The following is a 17,139-nucleotide window of genomic DNA, read 5'->3' on the forward strand; positions in this document are numbered from 1 at the left end:
GGACTCTTTACGCACGGTCACTCATGCCCTTGTCACCTCCCGCCTGGACTATTGCAACGCTCTCTACATGGGGCTCCCCTTGAGGAGCACCCGGAGGCTCCAACTGGCGCAGAGTGCGGCCGCGCGGGTGGTAATGGGAGCGACATGGCGTTCCCATGTAACACCTCTCCTGCGCGAGCTGCACTGGCTCCCGGTGGTCTTCCGGGTGCGCTTCAAGGTTTTGGTTACCACCTTTAAAGCGCTCCATGGCTTAGGACCCGGGTACTTGCGGGACCGCCTACTACCACCAATAGCCTCCCACCGGCCGGTACGCTCCCATAGAGAGGGGCTCCTCCGGGTGCCGTCAGCCAAACAATGCCGACTGGCGGCCCCCAGGGGGAGAGCCTTCTCTGTGGGGGCACCTACTATCTGGAACGAGCTCCCCCCAGAGATACGGAGGATCCCGGATCTGCGCACCTTCCGCCGCGCCTTAAAGACCTTACTATTTCACCAGGCCGGCCTGGCCTAATTTTCTTTTATAAAAGATTTTTAAAATTTTAAATATCTTTTAGTATTTATATATTCAATTTTAAATTGGTTTTAAAAGTTTGGGGTTTTAAATTTGTCGGGGCCAAAATTATTTAATTTGATTTTATTCCATTTTTTAAATTTTGTATTGTATGTGTTTTTATTGTCTGGCTGTGCACCGCCCTGAGTCCTTCGGGAGTAGGGCGGTATAGAAATCTAATAAATAATAATAATAATAATAATAATAATAATAATAATAATAATAATAATAATAATAATAATAATAATAATAATTAGAATTGGTACAGTATCTCTTTTCTAACAGCAGAGAAGAATCACACCTGAAAGATAGCTCAAATAAGCATCCATTAGACTTTAAATAAAAATGTTTTAGCAACATATTTAAATGGGTCAAGTTCCTCAACTGCTAAATCTCAATTCTTAATAAATTCCATAGATCCAACCTAAACCTGAAACTGTTCTGTTAATTGTTTTTGATCATTTGATCATTGGTATTGGAGATACCAGAGTTGGTATATGGAACACACAATTGATTTAAAATGCTCATAGGAACACAGAAAGCTATGTTATCAGCAGTTAGATCATTGGATCACATAATTCATTATTTTTCAAATGAGTAACACAAATATCCAGAATATTAGGTATGTTTTCCAAGCCATATATGGAGATGCTATGGGATTCGTTTGAAAATAGGAAATCCCTTGAAAGATCTACCGTATTTTTCAGAGTGTAAGACGCACCTTTTTCTCCCCTAAAAGGGGGTGAAAATTTAGGTGCATCTTATACACCGAATGTAGCCCTGCCCTCCCACTGGCCCCCACCCTTTGGCCTCTGCCTCACAGCAGTTACCTCCTTGCAAGCAAACAGCAAGAAAAAATAACTCCTTTCAGCTTCAGTACAGGTCAATTAGCACAAGTTGATTGGATCGGCCTCCCGACTCTCAGCTGATTTGCTCTCAGCTGTTTTGTGCAGGGCTCTGCTGCTTGCTGCAAAGAGGTAAATTGCTGGAGCAAATTTTTTTTCCCCTTGTGCTAATCAAGCTATGCTGAAAACAAAAATGAAAGCAGGCTGTTTACTGTTTGCTGCAATGAGACAAAATTGCTCAGAGGCAGAGGGAGATTTCTTTTTCTTCTTTTTCTCACCAAAAAAGGTAGGTGCATCTTATACTCCGGTGGGTCTTATACTCCGAAAAATACGGTATATTTCAATTGTTAACACCTAACATTAATCACAGAAAAATAATTACGGTAACCAATGAGAAACATATTAGCAAACAGTTGGTAGTGGTACATTCCTTTTGATGTGTATTCTCCATGGTGTGTGTGCTAACTCTGTTGTAATTCCTTCCTTTCCAGTATCTCTACTTCTGAGGGGGAGGAGGCACAGGACAAGCTGTACTAATTGATTGTAGTGGCAAACAAATGACAGAGAGAGGGGGGGAAGGAGGGAGGGGAGAGAGCGAGAGAGAGAGCGATAAAGAGAGAGAGAGAACGAAAGAGATTGTACAGATCTTAAATATGCAGTTTGGTCTCAAAAGTTATTTTTTCATTACCATCATCACTTCAAATGATCACTGCACAAAGCAGCCAGTAAGCAAGGATTTACCTGTACATATCTAAAAATCGTTAATGTTATCGGATAAGAATTAAACTTTCTGATTAACTCTGACTCAAGACAAACATAGAGCATTTACAAAGTTCTATACATTAATTTTGCTTCTTGATATATAGAGATATATAGAGATATATAGAGAAAAGTGTATCAGTCTTCAGGAAAGGTTAATGCACTTGTATATTTGTCTATTTAATGTAGGAAAGAAAGCAGAGGAATTCATGGGTAAGTACATGATGGGGAAGTTCCCAGGCTGAATTTCTGACACTGGGATAATCCTACTCATATATCAGTGGGGAGATATAAATAAAGCCACCGTGTAGAATTGGCTTGATATCTGCATTGAGCAATAAACTTGAAATCAGGGTGAACTCAGAAGATGGAAAACATATCAAACATTTATATTGCTTAAGATTGATTACTGTGATTCCATTATTATTTTTTCCCATAGTGACTGCCTTGTTTTGTTCAAATCACATGTTCACTACGTTCTTCTTTCAGGATCCACATGGTTTCCACTTCTTAACCACACTCACTATAATTTCCACTTTGCTACTGAAAGCATATTTGCTAAGAAATGTTAAAAAGGCAGACAGCTCTGCACTGAAAAATGGGTTTATTTGTCAAACAATTTGGAGGCAATTTTAGTAGCTTAGATTTCAGAAGGAAGTCCAATAGAACTCTTTCATGACTTTCAAACTAATTTTGTCATTACTAATTAAAAACAGATCTACAATAGGGGGAACAGACTTTTTAGAAAAGTGGCTATTGTGATTTAAAATGAGAGACAGAGGGAGAGAGGGAGGGAGAGGGAGAGAGACTTTGTCTTCCAACAGTTCATTTAGTGACTGTTCAGTTACAATGGCACTGAAAAATGTGACTTATGACCGTTTTTCAGAGTTACGACCTTTGCCACATCCATGATCATGTGATCAAAATTTGAACACATGGCAGCTGGTTCATATTTATGATCTTTGCTGTGTCCCAGGGTCATGTGATCACCTTTTGTGACCTTGTGACAAGCGAAGTCAACAGGGAAGCCAGATTTCACGTAACCACCAGATCACTCACTAACTTAACAACTGCAGTGATTCACTTAACAACTGTGCCAAGGAAAGTCATTAAATTCACTTCACAAATGTCTCGCTTAACAACAGAAATTTTGGGCTCAATTGTGGTCAAAAAGGGCTACCTGTATATTGGTTTGTAAACTGTATTATCTAAAGTGGTGTATAGCACTTAGTTGCCCAATTTCATAATATATGATATAAAATTAAAGCAAGTGAAAATGTGTGTTCCTTTCATGTTTCTGTTGCTCAGTGAAAATAAATGTGGTGGGATAGAAGGGAAAGACCCATTGCTCCCTAGTGACCTAGAGAGGATAACTCTCTCCATCATGTGACGAACTAAATAATTCAAGCCTCTGTTAGACAAAAAAAATCTAAGGAAAATTCCATAAATCAATTCACTGTAAGAAGCCATTTCCTTTCCTGGAATTTGGTGTAAAAACATTATGTTAATGGCCAGGTTAACAGAGACCATTTATATTATTCAATTAAGGCATTTATGATTTTTTTTTACTGCTCTCAAGGGATGAGCTGGCTTCTGCATTGCAAAAACCTCTAGCTAAGGAACAAAATAGCTCCTGTATTTCATATTCTCTTTCATTTCTCTCCTTCTCTTCTTTTGCATGCTCAGCAAAAGAAGAATGCAGAACTATCCTCAAGTAACAACATACTTGTTTATTAACTGGAGGATAATGCTTTATAACTGTACATATTTACATAGAGATGAACACCCACAATATATGTACACAAATCTCTGCAACACATCTTTCTGAGAAGAAAGAAGCTATATAAATAAAGGCTATACTCCTGTACTTCGAACTCAAGCAGTATCAAGTTTTTACCAGAAATTTGAATTATATCCGAGAACAAATTGTTCAGAAAGCAGCTATTCGTGGGGTGATTTTATTGATTTTGTTGCAATCGAGAAAGTGTATGATTGGATGTATTATTGGGAGAAATAGCTGATTCCGTTGAAAATACCCCCAAACGGTTTGCTTCCTATTCATTATCCACATCCGCAGGAGAACATAGAAAAAGTCTACATGTACAGTAAAACTGAACTTTAGATGTTTGCTGCAAAACCATAGTTAACCGCTAGCTGCAAATAGCATATTTTTCTCATTTCTGCTAAATACACCCTGCCCAGAAATGGTCAACAAGAAAATGTAGTAGGAAGTGATAGAATGGGTCTATCTAGTCCAGCTAGCAAAATTATTTGCAGCATTTTTGGCTGCAAAAACAGCTGCTAGATGATTTGCCAACAGCTTCCAAACCAGTCCAGGTGTTGGTAGCTCTTAACATTTCATTCATTCATTACGCAGCATTGTTGGTAATATTGAGCTACTACTTTGCTGAACTATATTGAATAGGCACATCATTAATAGGTGATGAAACTAAAATATGTAAAAATAATAAAATAAGCATCTGTAACCTGGATTGCTTGCCTGCCTACCTATTTCTATATCATTATAGCTATTCATCTGATGCAAGAATGTCAGCTCACGAAAGCTTATGCCTTTTAATTAAGCTTTAATTTAATTTAATTTAATTTAATTTAATTTAATTTAATTTAATTGCTAGTTGGAAAAGGTGCTGCCAGATTCCTTCTGAGTTTTAGTCAATCAGTGATTCTTCCTCTTCCTGATCTTTTCAAGCAGCTTTGTACAGTAGAGATATTCACTTGGTTCTTAAAAGGCAAGAGTTAGTGCCAGTTTTAACAAAAAGACATATAAATATGTCTTTAGTAAATTAGTAATGGCATACTGGCATACCAATAGTTCTGCACTATAATACAGAGCTTTCAAATGCAAATAATCATGAGTGCCATTATTATAATTATAATATATTATAAGCCTTTTTATATACTGATGCAAAAGTTCATAGTGTGTCAAAAATGAATATAATGAGTAGAATCACGGATGCTATAAATATAAATGCATTTAATTAAAAAAAATACCATAAATCAGAACTATTTGAGAAATAGAGCATTGCACTTCGACCATTTAGATAGCCATTTGATTTCATTGACCATAAAATCAAAAATGGTTTTTATTACTCAGTTTACAAGTAATATATTTATGACTTTAAGATTCTATCTAAAATGATATAATCTAGGAATTCTATTCCACTAAGAACTGCCAAAATACTGTTTTCATTCTCTTTCCTTCCTGAGTGGAAAGATACTTTGTTCTTTTTGCCTGCTTCTCATTTTCTTTCCTTTCCTGGCCCAGCAGAATCCTTCTTTCCTTTGCATAATAGCAAAATCTTGCTTACTTGATGTCTTTCTGCTCCTCATATGGCAGAGAAATCCCTACAGTGTGGCAGTGAGATCCAGTCCTTCTCAGTTGTCTCCTCTTTCTTCACTCCTGGCCCATCTTCCCTAATGAAGCCTCATTTCACACTGTCTCCTTACAGCTGCCTCAGCAGCAGTGCCTTTCCATGGTAAAGGATTCTCATAGGCAGCACTGCCAGGCCCGATAGAATTTGAGGTGCCAACTGCACAATCCAGTGGACACAACCTTGTTGAGTTAAGACTGGGAGAATTATAAGAACAGATATCATGACCTAGACGGTGCATCTATGTAGTGTCTGGCATCGGGGCCTTCCTAGAAAGGAACCCTAGTGCCTTCTATGTAGGTCATAGAAAATGACTTGGAGATCTGCATGTGGCCTATGGATCATGTTTAAGAGTCTTGCTTTAATACTTTAGCACAACAACATAAATTCTTACCTGATAAAAATAATTCTTCTTGTGCTTTTGTTCTAGCTTGGTCAGAAAAGCATCTTTTTTTCAACCATTCGGCCTCAAATTCACTGGCGTGGTCATCTGGCCATACAATATTTACCTTCTTCCATGAAATAGAAACAAACATTGAAAGGCATGCATTTGTATTGTCTGTAGCACAGTCTGAATAGCACGTTATTCAAAATAGTTTCATGGAATTCACTTGGCCTTGCAAAGAATGTGAAGCCAAGTGAATTCCACGCAAGTGAACATCTTGTACCTTTGCAAAGAACAAAAGTTAACTGACACCACAGCAAGGTTACAAGATGAGAAATAACTGGCTTGGTAAAAAAACACTTGTTAAAAAGACTTTGGAACAGCAGTAGACTGCAGAAAATACTGGCCAGCAGAATGATGTGATTGCAGAAAGGTAGATTTTACGGTGCATTAACAGAAATCTAATATCTAAATCAGAGGAAGTGTTGTCTCTTTGGCCAAAACAGCTTGAGTCAAATGATTTTGTTTTATGGATTTATTACATGGTTTTATTTTGTTGCATTCATTTTTATTACAACTGCACGTACACATAAACTCTTTTACCTTTTTCTGTTCTGTCAAAATGACATCCTTCACTTCAATATTGATATCTAGATTTTCCAGGAGCAGTTTGCGTGCTTTAGCAGAGTGTAGGAAACAGTCTGGGCACTGGCAATTGTCTCGTAGCCACACTGAAGGGTAAAGGCTCTCACTGCCATCTTCCCAATGAACACAGATAAACTGTTTTTTCTCTAGAGTTTCCACTTTCTGGATAGTTGTGCCAATATTGAAGGTCTGAACTGCCTGCGCTATCCTTGCTGAATGTAGCCAAGGTTTACTGCTCAATGAAAAATACTTTTGATACCTCGGCTTGCCCTTTGGTGTTCGCAGCAAAATTCGAGAGCAGTCTTCATAAAGTTTTATCCTTAGCAAGTTTTTAGCAAGTAACATCCACATTTTACTTTCACTCGCTTGGTCTTCCCTTCATCAATGCCTTTTCTTATGAAAGTTGTCTTCCATCAGTTCTGAAAGAAAAAAACACCATTTGAATAGTTAGGGGGGGGGAAGATTGTATTTGAAGGAGTATTTCTTTCTGCTTTCAGTGATTTCCTACCCCCTATTACCTACCCCCATCTAATAAAGTCTCACTGACTGTATTTCAGAAAGTTAATTGCATCTTATTAAAATAAGGAATTATTTTTGAATACTGAGTATGAAGGTATTTGCCCCTAAATAACAATTTTCGGTATTTTCATTAATACTACGGATAAAACAGTGGAATATAAATTCAAATGATAAAAACACTGGAAGCTAGGCATCAAGCATCTGTAACAAAATTAAATAAGTCTGGTAAAGCTGTACATTGATTCTTTTCCTTGTCACTTCCCTACATAGCAATAGCAATAGCAATAGCAATAGCACTTAAGACTTATATACCCCTTCACAGTGCTTTACAGCCCTCTCTAAGTGGTTAACAGAGTCAACATATTGCCCCCAACAATCTGGGTCCTCATTTTACCGACCTCAGGGGGATGGAAGGCTGAGTCAACCTTGAGTCGGTGAGGATCGAACTGCAGAACTGAGGTCAGCTGGTGATCAGCAGAAGTAGCCTGCAGTACTGCATTCTAACCACTGTGCCACTGTGGCTCATATGTTAATCTTATACGTTAACAATTGAATAAACTGAATCTTCTCTCTTCTCCATCCATACTCTCCTGTATCTGTGAATGCTGCATAGGCATCTCAGTAAACAAAGCTTTTCTGAGAATGTGACATTAATGATACCAGAGACCACTGAATAGCTTCCTTGACCTGTTTTTTTCCAAATGTGATGGGTTTCCATAATTAATACCTTTTGCTGGGGATTTCCTCCCCCACAAAACCACAATTGAGTGAATGTTTCTGAGCCTACACACAGAAGTTTGATTTTGAAGACAAACAATACTAATTTATGAAAAATTATCCATATGCTTGTGGGGTGGGAAACTCAATAAATTATTGTGGCAGAACATGAAGATATGTAGAAAGACTACTCACAATATATATTTTAATAATAATATACACTACAAAAATGAGATCAAACATCTTAAAATTATTAAATTACCATTGATTTTTCTGTATGTGCGTGCAAGAAGACAATTCTTATATCTTTCTACACTTATAGATGTACCCTTTCTTACTATACACAGGCAAGTAAAAACATGCACACAATTGAACTCACATCTCCACAATGGCCTGACAGTCAAAACATGCTGAAGGGAATGGCATTGTGTAATTAAATGAAACAACCAGATGAACTACTACATATGTTCTTTCCTTATTGTTCATTATTCAATAGGTCTGCTGAGTGCCAGAGAACATTTGGGGGGGGGGCAAGTAAACTTCTGTTCAGTGCTATTTGTAACAGGGAGAAACCCAACTGAAACCAGAGCAACACAGCATATGGAACAGTGATAATAAAGGATAATTGTAGCTAAACATAGTCCATTTATTTATTATTGGTTCGATTTATATGCCGCCCTTTTCCGGAGACTCAGAGCAGCTTACAATCCGTTAAGCAATTTATGGGAATCCCTCAAGAAAAGTAATGTATTATAAGAGCCGTGGTGGGACAGTGGTTAGAATACAGTATTGCAGGCTAATTCTGCCGAATGCCAGCAGTTCGATTCTCACCAGGTCAAGGTTGACTCAGCTGAACAAAACATGGATATGTATTAGTATCAATCAAAAAAAAAAAAAGAATTTGGATTGCCCTCATTTTTATTGGTCTCTGGTTTATTGGTTTATATTATATCCTTAATATAAACCAACAAAACCATTTGCACACAGACTTAATCCACAATTTTATATTATATAGCCTGTAACTTATTCAGATCACTGACCTACTGAGGGATGAGTCATATCTGCTTTTCAGGGTTGCTAAGAACTTACCTTCTCTCAAATAAGTATTAACTACAGCCTCGATCCAGCTTCCAGTCCTCTCCCTAGCAGCTTTCACAAGCCAAGTGAGGCAGGCCGTCCAATCCACAGAACTGAAATCACAGAGAACGCTATCCACTTTCTTGAGATTCACAGATTCAAAACTCCAGACTGGTCTAGTGATTAAGACAGGCTAGAAATCAGGAGACTAGCCCCGCCTTTGGGCCAGTCATGCTCTCAGCCCAACTCATCTCATAGGGTTGTTATAGGACGAGGAAGGACTATTAGTAGGTTCGATGCTTTGAATTATTTAGAAAAGTAGTAAGGGGAGGAGAAAAATAACTAAGTAAATAAATAAATAAATAAATAAATAAATAAATAACAACCCCCCCCAAAGGTGACAAAATGTGGCCTATATCATGCCATCCATCCATCCATCTATCCATCCATAAATCTGTACTATCAATTTCTAAGTATTTATGGGCTATAATTTATTTTAAAGGTTCAGAATGTTCAGTGGTCTATCATTACGTTAATTTCTTAGAGTTAAATGAACTTTATGGTTTTAGTCATCTGCAACATACCAAGGGGATTGATCAGAACTCACATGGTGTAAAAAGATTGTGTCTCACCTCCAAGTTTGTTATCCTTTAAATTAAAATATTTATCACTTGAATATTACTCTGAGATACATTCATTTTACAAAAACAGAAATAACTCTATGGTGATATACTTTTTTTAGGTTGTGTCATATGAAACTTGTTTCCAGTTCTGCCTGATTATACCAAAGTTCCATTTAATGTACAACCGAGTCATTTTTTAAAAAAAACATATTACTATTATTTTTAAGTGGTGACTTTTTTTTGGCACAGAATTCAACCTTTCAGGCATGTGCTTTTCCCCACTATTACTCTACTGTGAAGGCCAACAGGAGCAAAAATTAATCAACTGCTACCAGTGAATTCATCACCCTGAATTTAACTGCAAAATTTGAAGAGGCATTTGAAACATTCAAATGTTATTTACGTTTTGATTTTGTGTTGGATTTCCAAATACAGTAGGCATTTCCTGCATTCATTGCATGGCTGGCATATTCACATGGGGGATCGCCCCATTTTTCCATGTGGGTGTTTACTGATTGAAATAAAATCAATTGCATTTCACACAATCGTTATATAAATTTGTTTTACACAAACTTTTGCTTTGGATGCAGATTGTAAGCCTATTATGTCTCAAGAATGCATACTTACTTAGACTAATTTAATAAACTAAACAGGTACTTGTGAAATCCTACCTTACAGGTGACTCATGGGCTTCTTTACACTCATCTATTTCCAGTCTCATACAGTGGGCAATACTTCTCCTGGCCAGGCCGAAAAAGGTGGTCACTCTCGGTCCCGATTGCCCGGTGGACAAACCGCAGCTACAGTTTAGAGACAACTAACTCGTTTCTACAAGTTGTAAGAGCTGGGCGGTGCAGCTTCTTTACTTTCGAGACATTAGAAACGGGACAACCAACAAAGTGCCGTGGCCTGTTCCTGCTTTGACAGGGCAGAGAGAAAGCGGTGCCAGCGGACTCAGCCAACAAGGATTGGAAAGTAGGACTAAGGTCAGCTCTCGGGCTCGGCCGCCGGTAAAAAATATAAGTAGCAACTTTGAAGGTCGCTATAAAGGAAGAGAGACTTGCGCGCACGCTCAACTCAGCCTTTGGGGGACAGCGTAAATCTACGCACGCATTGCACCCTGGGAGATGCAGCAGGGTTGCGGGCCTTTGGCCACCGGTTAGTTATAATAATGTATGCGGAGCGGAGGCTGAAAGATGCCTCATCAATGTCAATGGAGCGAATGTTCCCTGCTCAGAAGACCCTGGGGCAAGCGAGGCACAAGGCTGCGTCCCCGGGGATCACGTGCTGAATTGATTACTTAAGGAGATTCCCACCCGCTGGAGCTTGTTCGACCTGCTCCTGTGCGTGCAGGAATAAGCCTTCTAATAGGAGTATTGTTAACACTATCTCTTCCGCCTTGGAGGACAGGTGGCATGAGGGCTGCAGCTTGTTTGGGAAACCGGGGGAAGGAATAAAGGGAACGGGGAGTGCTAGTTCTCTCCAGCTTCCTTATTACTATCCGCGAAAGCTGGTTCTGCTGCACAGGGTCTCAAGGCAGCATTTGAAGCCGGTTCTGCTTTATAGTATTGGGGGTGGGATGGGATGGGGTGAGCAAGAGAGAAGATGAAGAGCAGCGGCTGTTTTCTCTGGCCTGCCTCTTTGCTTTTTGAGAATTAGCCAGAAATGACAGCCTGCAGCAAAAAAGTATGTGGGGGAGGACCTACCGCTCTTGATCAGTAGTCCCCCTACTACTTCCAAGGGGTAGCAGGAAAGATAAGCAGCAGTTCTTTCTCAACCACAATTCTGTCCTTTCCAATGGGCTGCTTTTTATTTAAAAATAAACATAGTTGAAACTTTTTACCACACATTTAATATATCTATCATCTGGTAAGTTCTGAATTACTCTTCCCCAGACTGGTGTCTTGAAAAATGGATTGAATTTTAATTCTCTTTAATTTTCATCATCTTCATCTACTACTGGAAGCAGCGTGAAGATTGTAAGAGTGGTCCAACTCATTTGGAAAGCATCAAGTTGAACAAAACTGTCAAGTTTTTCCAAGTATTGAAAATGATTGATGATGTGATATCAAGTTGTTGTCAGTTCTTAGTCACCACAGATATACATTCTAAAATCTTTGTTCTGAGACAAAGATTTCTTAATTAAACCGTATACTTAAACTGTGCTTTAATTTGATACCATTAAAACAGGCAATGATCTCTTGAGGTAAAATCTTGAGATTGGATTCAGAAAGCTGATGTCATGACTCCATTTCATTTCCAGGTATAGTTCTGTTTGTAATACTTCTGCTGAACAGAAAGAGAAAAAAGCAGTATCAGCAGATTTCTTTCTTTAGCCTTTGGCACCAATTGCTTCACAGTTCAGAAAATGTGATTTGTGTTATCTAGTTTATTGTGGGTGCAAATGAAAATAGGAATACTTAAGCTACTGTTAGTTAGACATTTGTTCCAAAGAATAGTAAAAATGAACAAGCAGATACTATTTTTGACTGGAATTGTATAATATTCTGAAGGATTGTGGTAGAGGAAGAAGAATTCTGTTAAGTGGCATGAAAGAGAATGGTGAGAAGGAGGTGAAGAAAGAAAAAGTGATTGGGCCTTTTAGAAGCCCAATGAATTCTGAAGAATGAATTAGAAGGGTGACTGTTGAATACAGTATCCACTGTAATTTAAAAAAGATCTGTTTGTTTCAAATGTGTGGCTTAAGCATGTCTATTGTTCATACAAGACAACAAAATGAATACAAGAAGTCCCCGGGTTAATAATGCCCCAGTTTAAGGACAAGGACAAAACATAATTAAGAATAGAGGCAATTGTAGCAAAATTCAAGTTAAATACACAATGATTCAAGTTAAATACACGATTCAAGTTCATCACACAATACTACTTATTCAGTATTATACAATAATATTGTTCTGGCTTACATACAAATTCGGCTTAAGGATAGATTTGAGAATGAAACATGTTCTTAAACTCTGGACTACCTGTACAATTCTAAAAGCATGATTGTGTTGATTGTTTATGGTGAAAAATTGAGAGAATTAGTGAAGGATATTAATGCAATAAAAGTTTATAAAAGCATTATTTTATAATAGCAAAAATGGATTCTGGGAGGAATGGCCATGGAAGAAGTGGAAAGAATAAAAGAAGTTAAAATAATAGCACAACCACTCCAAGAAAGAGAATGTACAAGTATGGATACATATTACAGATTCTGATCTTGAATCTCTAGAAGAGTACAGTATGGCAGTAGGTATAAATGATGTAACTAGATATTTGGATGTGTTTTATTGTGCAGGATCTGTAGATACAGACTATACTGTATCTATGACTCATGATAGAAGAAATGATGTTATTGTTAGTGTTATTTGTGAAGTGTGCCTGTATTGAGCAGAATACTGATTGAAAGGTGATAACAAAAGTTTTGGGAAGCATAGATTCATTTTATGTCTGGCAGGGTAGTGCAGACTAAATTCTGCTCTTTATCAGGTCACTGAGAAATAAATAAATGTGAGAAAGGAAGTTTACTGCATGTTTGTTGAGTTAGAGAAAGTGTAGGATAAAATGGATTTTATCATGTTTTAATTATTGAATATTTTGTGCAAATATGGAATTGAATGCAATAGGAGTAGCTGAACTGCTGAATGTAATAAGAATAATATATGATAGAAGTAAAGTATACATGAAAATAAATAGAATGCTTAACAATGGTTAAATATTGAACAGGAATTAAGCCAAAAATGTAAGATATTCCCTTGATAATTTAATGTACTTATTGATAATTTTTTAATTTGTAAAATGACATTAGAAGTGGGTTGGTTGGAAATGTGGATGTGTAATTACTTTTGTGAGTAAAAGATTCTGTATTGTTGGCTAGAATCTGAAGGCTTCGCAGTGATATTTTGGTGATTTTATGATATAACAAACAGTGTAGATCTGAAACTTGCCATATAAAAAAATAAATCACAAAACAAATACCTAGACATGTGTATGGTTCTAAAAGAGAAGAAGACCAAGAAAATTTGGTTGGATGAGAGGTTGATGAACTCCAGAAACAGATAGGAGCAATAAATGCAAAGAACAAAAGCAATGTATGAAGCACTGTTTGAATATAGTGGAATCAAGATTGGTTTGTAAAAATAGAAATTGATGGACAGATGTAGCAAATGATGTTAGTTTAGACCATGATGGCTAACCTTTTTGCCATTGCGTGCCAGGAGCGGGGGGGTGTCACATGTGTGCATGCCCACACCCATAATTCTATGTGCCTTGCCCCCGCGCATGTGCGCGCGATCCCCCTGCTCCTGGCACGTGATGGCCCAGTGGGCCCCTTTTTCTCTCTCCTCAGGCTCCAGAGCCTTTCTAGGAGTCTCGGGAGGGCGAAAATGGCCTCCCCCCCAGAGGCCCTCTGGAGGCCAAAACTACCTGTTTGCCAACTTCCAGTGGGACCGGAAGGCCCGTTTTTTGCTCTCCCCAGGTTCCAGAGCCTTTCTAAGAGTCTGGGGAGGGTGAAAACGGCCTTCCCATCTCCCCGGAGGTCCTCTGGAGGCTGAAAATGGCCCATTTGCCAGATACGGCCTTTGGACGGCCTCCAGGGGGGTCCTCCCCAGACTCTTAGAAAGGCTCTGGAGCCTGGAGAGAGAGAAAAATGGGCCTTCCCCACCACGCCCCGAAACCCTCCAGAGGCAGGAAACAGCCTGTTTCCTTACTTCTGGTGGGCCCAGAAGGCCTGAAAATCAGCTGGCCGGCGCACACATGTGCACCGGAGATCACGTGCCCACCGATATGACTACATGTGCCACCATGCCATAGGTTTGCCATCACGGGTTTAGATACATTTCTGTTTTCTTACTGCATCCTTATGATTTCTTTCCCCTTTTCTACTATTATGCATAATTTTACAAAATGCAATAAAATGAAAGATGGTGTGACCATAGCATCTTGAGAGTTAAAAATATTTCTGCAGCTTTTTGCACACAAGCTGGGCAAGCAATATAGTCTGAAATGTTTGCTTGACTGGTACATCGGATGAAAATTATAAAGGGTATTTAAGATCTAAGTGGAAAAGAACATTATCCAACTGAAATTAAGCCTGCTCTCTTTTAGATTACATAATTGTTCAGCAGAAGTATGACTCATTATGATTGCCCTTCTATTTTCAAAACGGTTATAAAATGAGTATTTTAACTAAAAATATCTAGAGTAATACATAATACAAATCTGGAATTCATTTCCTTTATAGTGTGTTACACATTTTTGTTGCTGTTACAATATCATTTTACTGAAACATTTAATATTAAGCTAATTTACTGATTTCATCAAGCCCCGAGGTTAGCCATCATTAACAAGTAATTAAACTGAAGTATATCAAGTTATTATTATTTTATCCTGCATTTTATCTTGGGCAGTAATCCAATACATCTTTAGTTGTGTGTCTTTGTGAAGTAATTTACTATGCTTTTTCTACTGCCTTTCCCAAAGGTTAAGATGACATAGTTTCTTCTTGCAATTCCTTGTATGTTTGTAATATAGAGAATAGTTAGGCTGTACAGGTTTCTGAAACCTGATTATCTACTACTGTGTTTTCCCGAAAATAAGATCCTGTCTTATATTTTTTTTGAACCCCGAAATAAGTGCTTGGCCTTATTTTGGGGGAGGTCTTATTATTTTGGGGTGCATGGAGCAAGACGGGGCTCCTCTTGCCATCTTACCTGATTTCCAGCTCTGTCTCCCTAACTTTACCAGAGGAAATGGTGGGGACCGGCTGCGCATGCGTTTAAATATTTTTGGGGAGGGCTTATTTCCGGGGGGAGGGCTTATTTTAGCATATGCGCTCAAAAGCCTGATTGGGCTTATTATCAGGGGATGTCTTATTTTCGGGGAAACAGGGTATAATATCTCCTTATATTCTAATATCACTGACTCTTAAAAGGCATCCACAGTTATAGCTACTTCTCGGCATCTAGTTTTCATTTACTGTGAAATATTTTACACTATTTTTTAAAAAGCATCTAGAGTATCTAGAAACCTTAGCTGTATCCATAGTCACAGTGAATTACTATATTACAGATAATCCTTGCTTTATGGCCACAATTGAGACCAAAACTTCTGATATTAACCAATGCTATTTATTAAGCGAGTCATGACCTATTTTATGACTACTTTTGCCATGGCCATTAACTGAACTATGCCATTATCAATCAAATCCAATTTCCCTATTGAATTTGCTTATTAGAAGCTGATTGGGAAGGTTGCAAAAGATAATCATGTAACATTCCCCAATATGCTGCAATTGTGGTAAATACAAGTGCCTGAATTGCAAATTGTAGGGGCACTGTGACTATTGTAGGTGTCAGAATCATTCACCACTTTTCAGCACCCTCATAACTTTGAACGGTACTAATCAAATGGTCGTAAATTGTGCACTACCTATAGTTCCATGATTAAAGAATTGTCTTCTGCGTGATTATTTGTCTGGTGTTAATCCCTGCTTATTTGGGTGTTTGGCTTCTGAACAGGATGTGTTGTTTTTTTCATTTCCTTCTTACCTTTTATTGTCTCCTGAATGGTATATAAATGTGGTTTATCCATGTGTTTATTCATGACTGATTTGTCTGAATGCCAAGTTTATAAAATTTTCTAGCATGCTTTAGATTTAGCTTTGTCTAGGATTCCCCACTGAAACTATGATGGAGTCTGTCTCTGTGTTGTAGGATTAAGGAGTTTTCATCATTTTGATGTTTCTCTTTTTATGTGTGTATATACAAACAATTATGTGCACACTTGGGCATCCTTGAAAAGGCTAATTTTTTAAAAATATAGTAATGGAGTGTTCAAAACAGACATTTCAAAGCATAAAATACTTTATTAACTTAATAATAACAAGATGTAGAACAGTAAAGAATATGTACTTATGGCATCCTATATAGAGAAATTTACTGAATACTGATAAGCAGGATAATTCAGAATCAATCATGGAAACAAATTAGAAGAGATTGCTGTTCTTTTCCATTTTAACAATTTCTCAAGTGTGTAATTGGTAAAAATGGGATGCTTTTTGATGCTCATAGCTCAGTATTACTTGTTTAATCATGTCCATTTATATGCTAAATAAGCAGAGAAACAATAATGACTTATTAAAAATTTAAAACTTGTAAGGAAACATTCTTTAACATAACATCATAATATCCAAATAAACTAGCAAGATTATGATATTAGTGTTTTGCTTCCACAATCAATTTCATGTATACTAATTGGGTCAACCTTCGGGACAGGGCTCAGTATTCAATCTCTTTTTTCATTAAGTTCTGATTGGAGCTCCACCCCTTTGGAAAATATTAGGTTTTTTTTCCCTGCTAACTTCTTCATGTAATATTTAAGAACAAATGTAATCAAGTTATTCAACAAAAGCATAACAATATGATTCCACAGAAAGATCCAGTATTGCTCCAATCAAAGCCCATGTCCGGTATTATTGAAAATTCAAAGAAAAGGTATCATTTACCTTTTGAAGAGCAATATAATTGTGACCGAATTCCATCTATGAAGTGGCTACACAAACATTTTCTGTCATTGCCATGCCAAGCCAAGAAGAATTGCCAAACCAAACTGAATGATATCTATGAAATGT

General features: G+C 37.7%; 1 protein-coding gene across 1 annotated transcript in view; it reads right to left on the reverse strand.

Annotated features, from left to right (window-relative positions):
• BBOX1 (gamma-butyrobetaine hydroxylase 1) overlaps window positions 1-10,330 on the reverse strand; it is a 35,139-nt gene extending 24,809 nt beyond the window's left edge. The window contains exons 1-4 of the mRNA XM_070957540.1: window positions 10,181-10,330; window positions 8,899-8,999; window positions 6,532-6,992; window positions 5,938-6,055 (exon numbers count right to left, since the gene is read on the reverse strand). Of these exons, the coding sequence (XP_070813641.1) occupies window positions 5,938-6,055; window positions 6,532-6,924 (511 nt within the window). The 5' untranslated portion in view covers window positions 6,925-6,992; window positions 8,899-8,999; window positions 10,181-10,330. The remainder of the gene's footprint in view (window positions 1-5,937; window positions 6,056-6,531; window positions 6,993-8,898; window positions 9,000-10,180) is intronic.
• Between the last annotated feature and the right edge of the window lie 6,809 nt (window positions 10,331-17,139).

Source organism: Pituophis catenifer, unplaced genomic scaffold (assembly GCF_029215685.1).
Source record: "Pituophis catenifer annectens isolate HBS135680 unplaced genomic scaffold, rPitCat1.0.hap2 SCAF_1, whole genome shotgun sequence".
NCBI classification, from domain to species: domain Eukaryota; kingdom Metazoa; phylum Chordata; class Lepidosauria; order Squamata; family Colubridae; genus Pituophis; species Pituophis catenifer.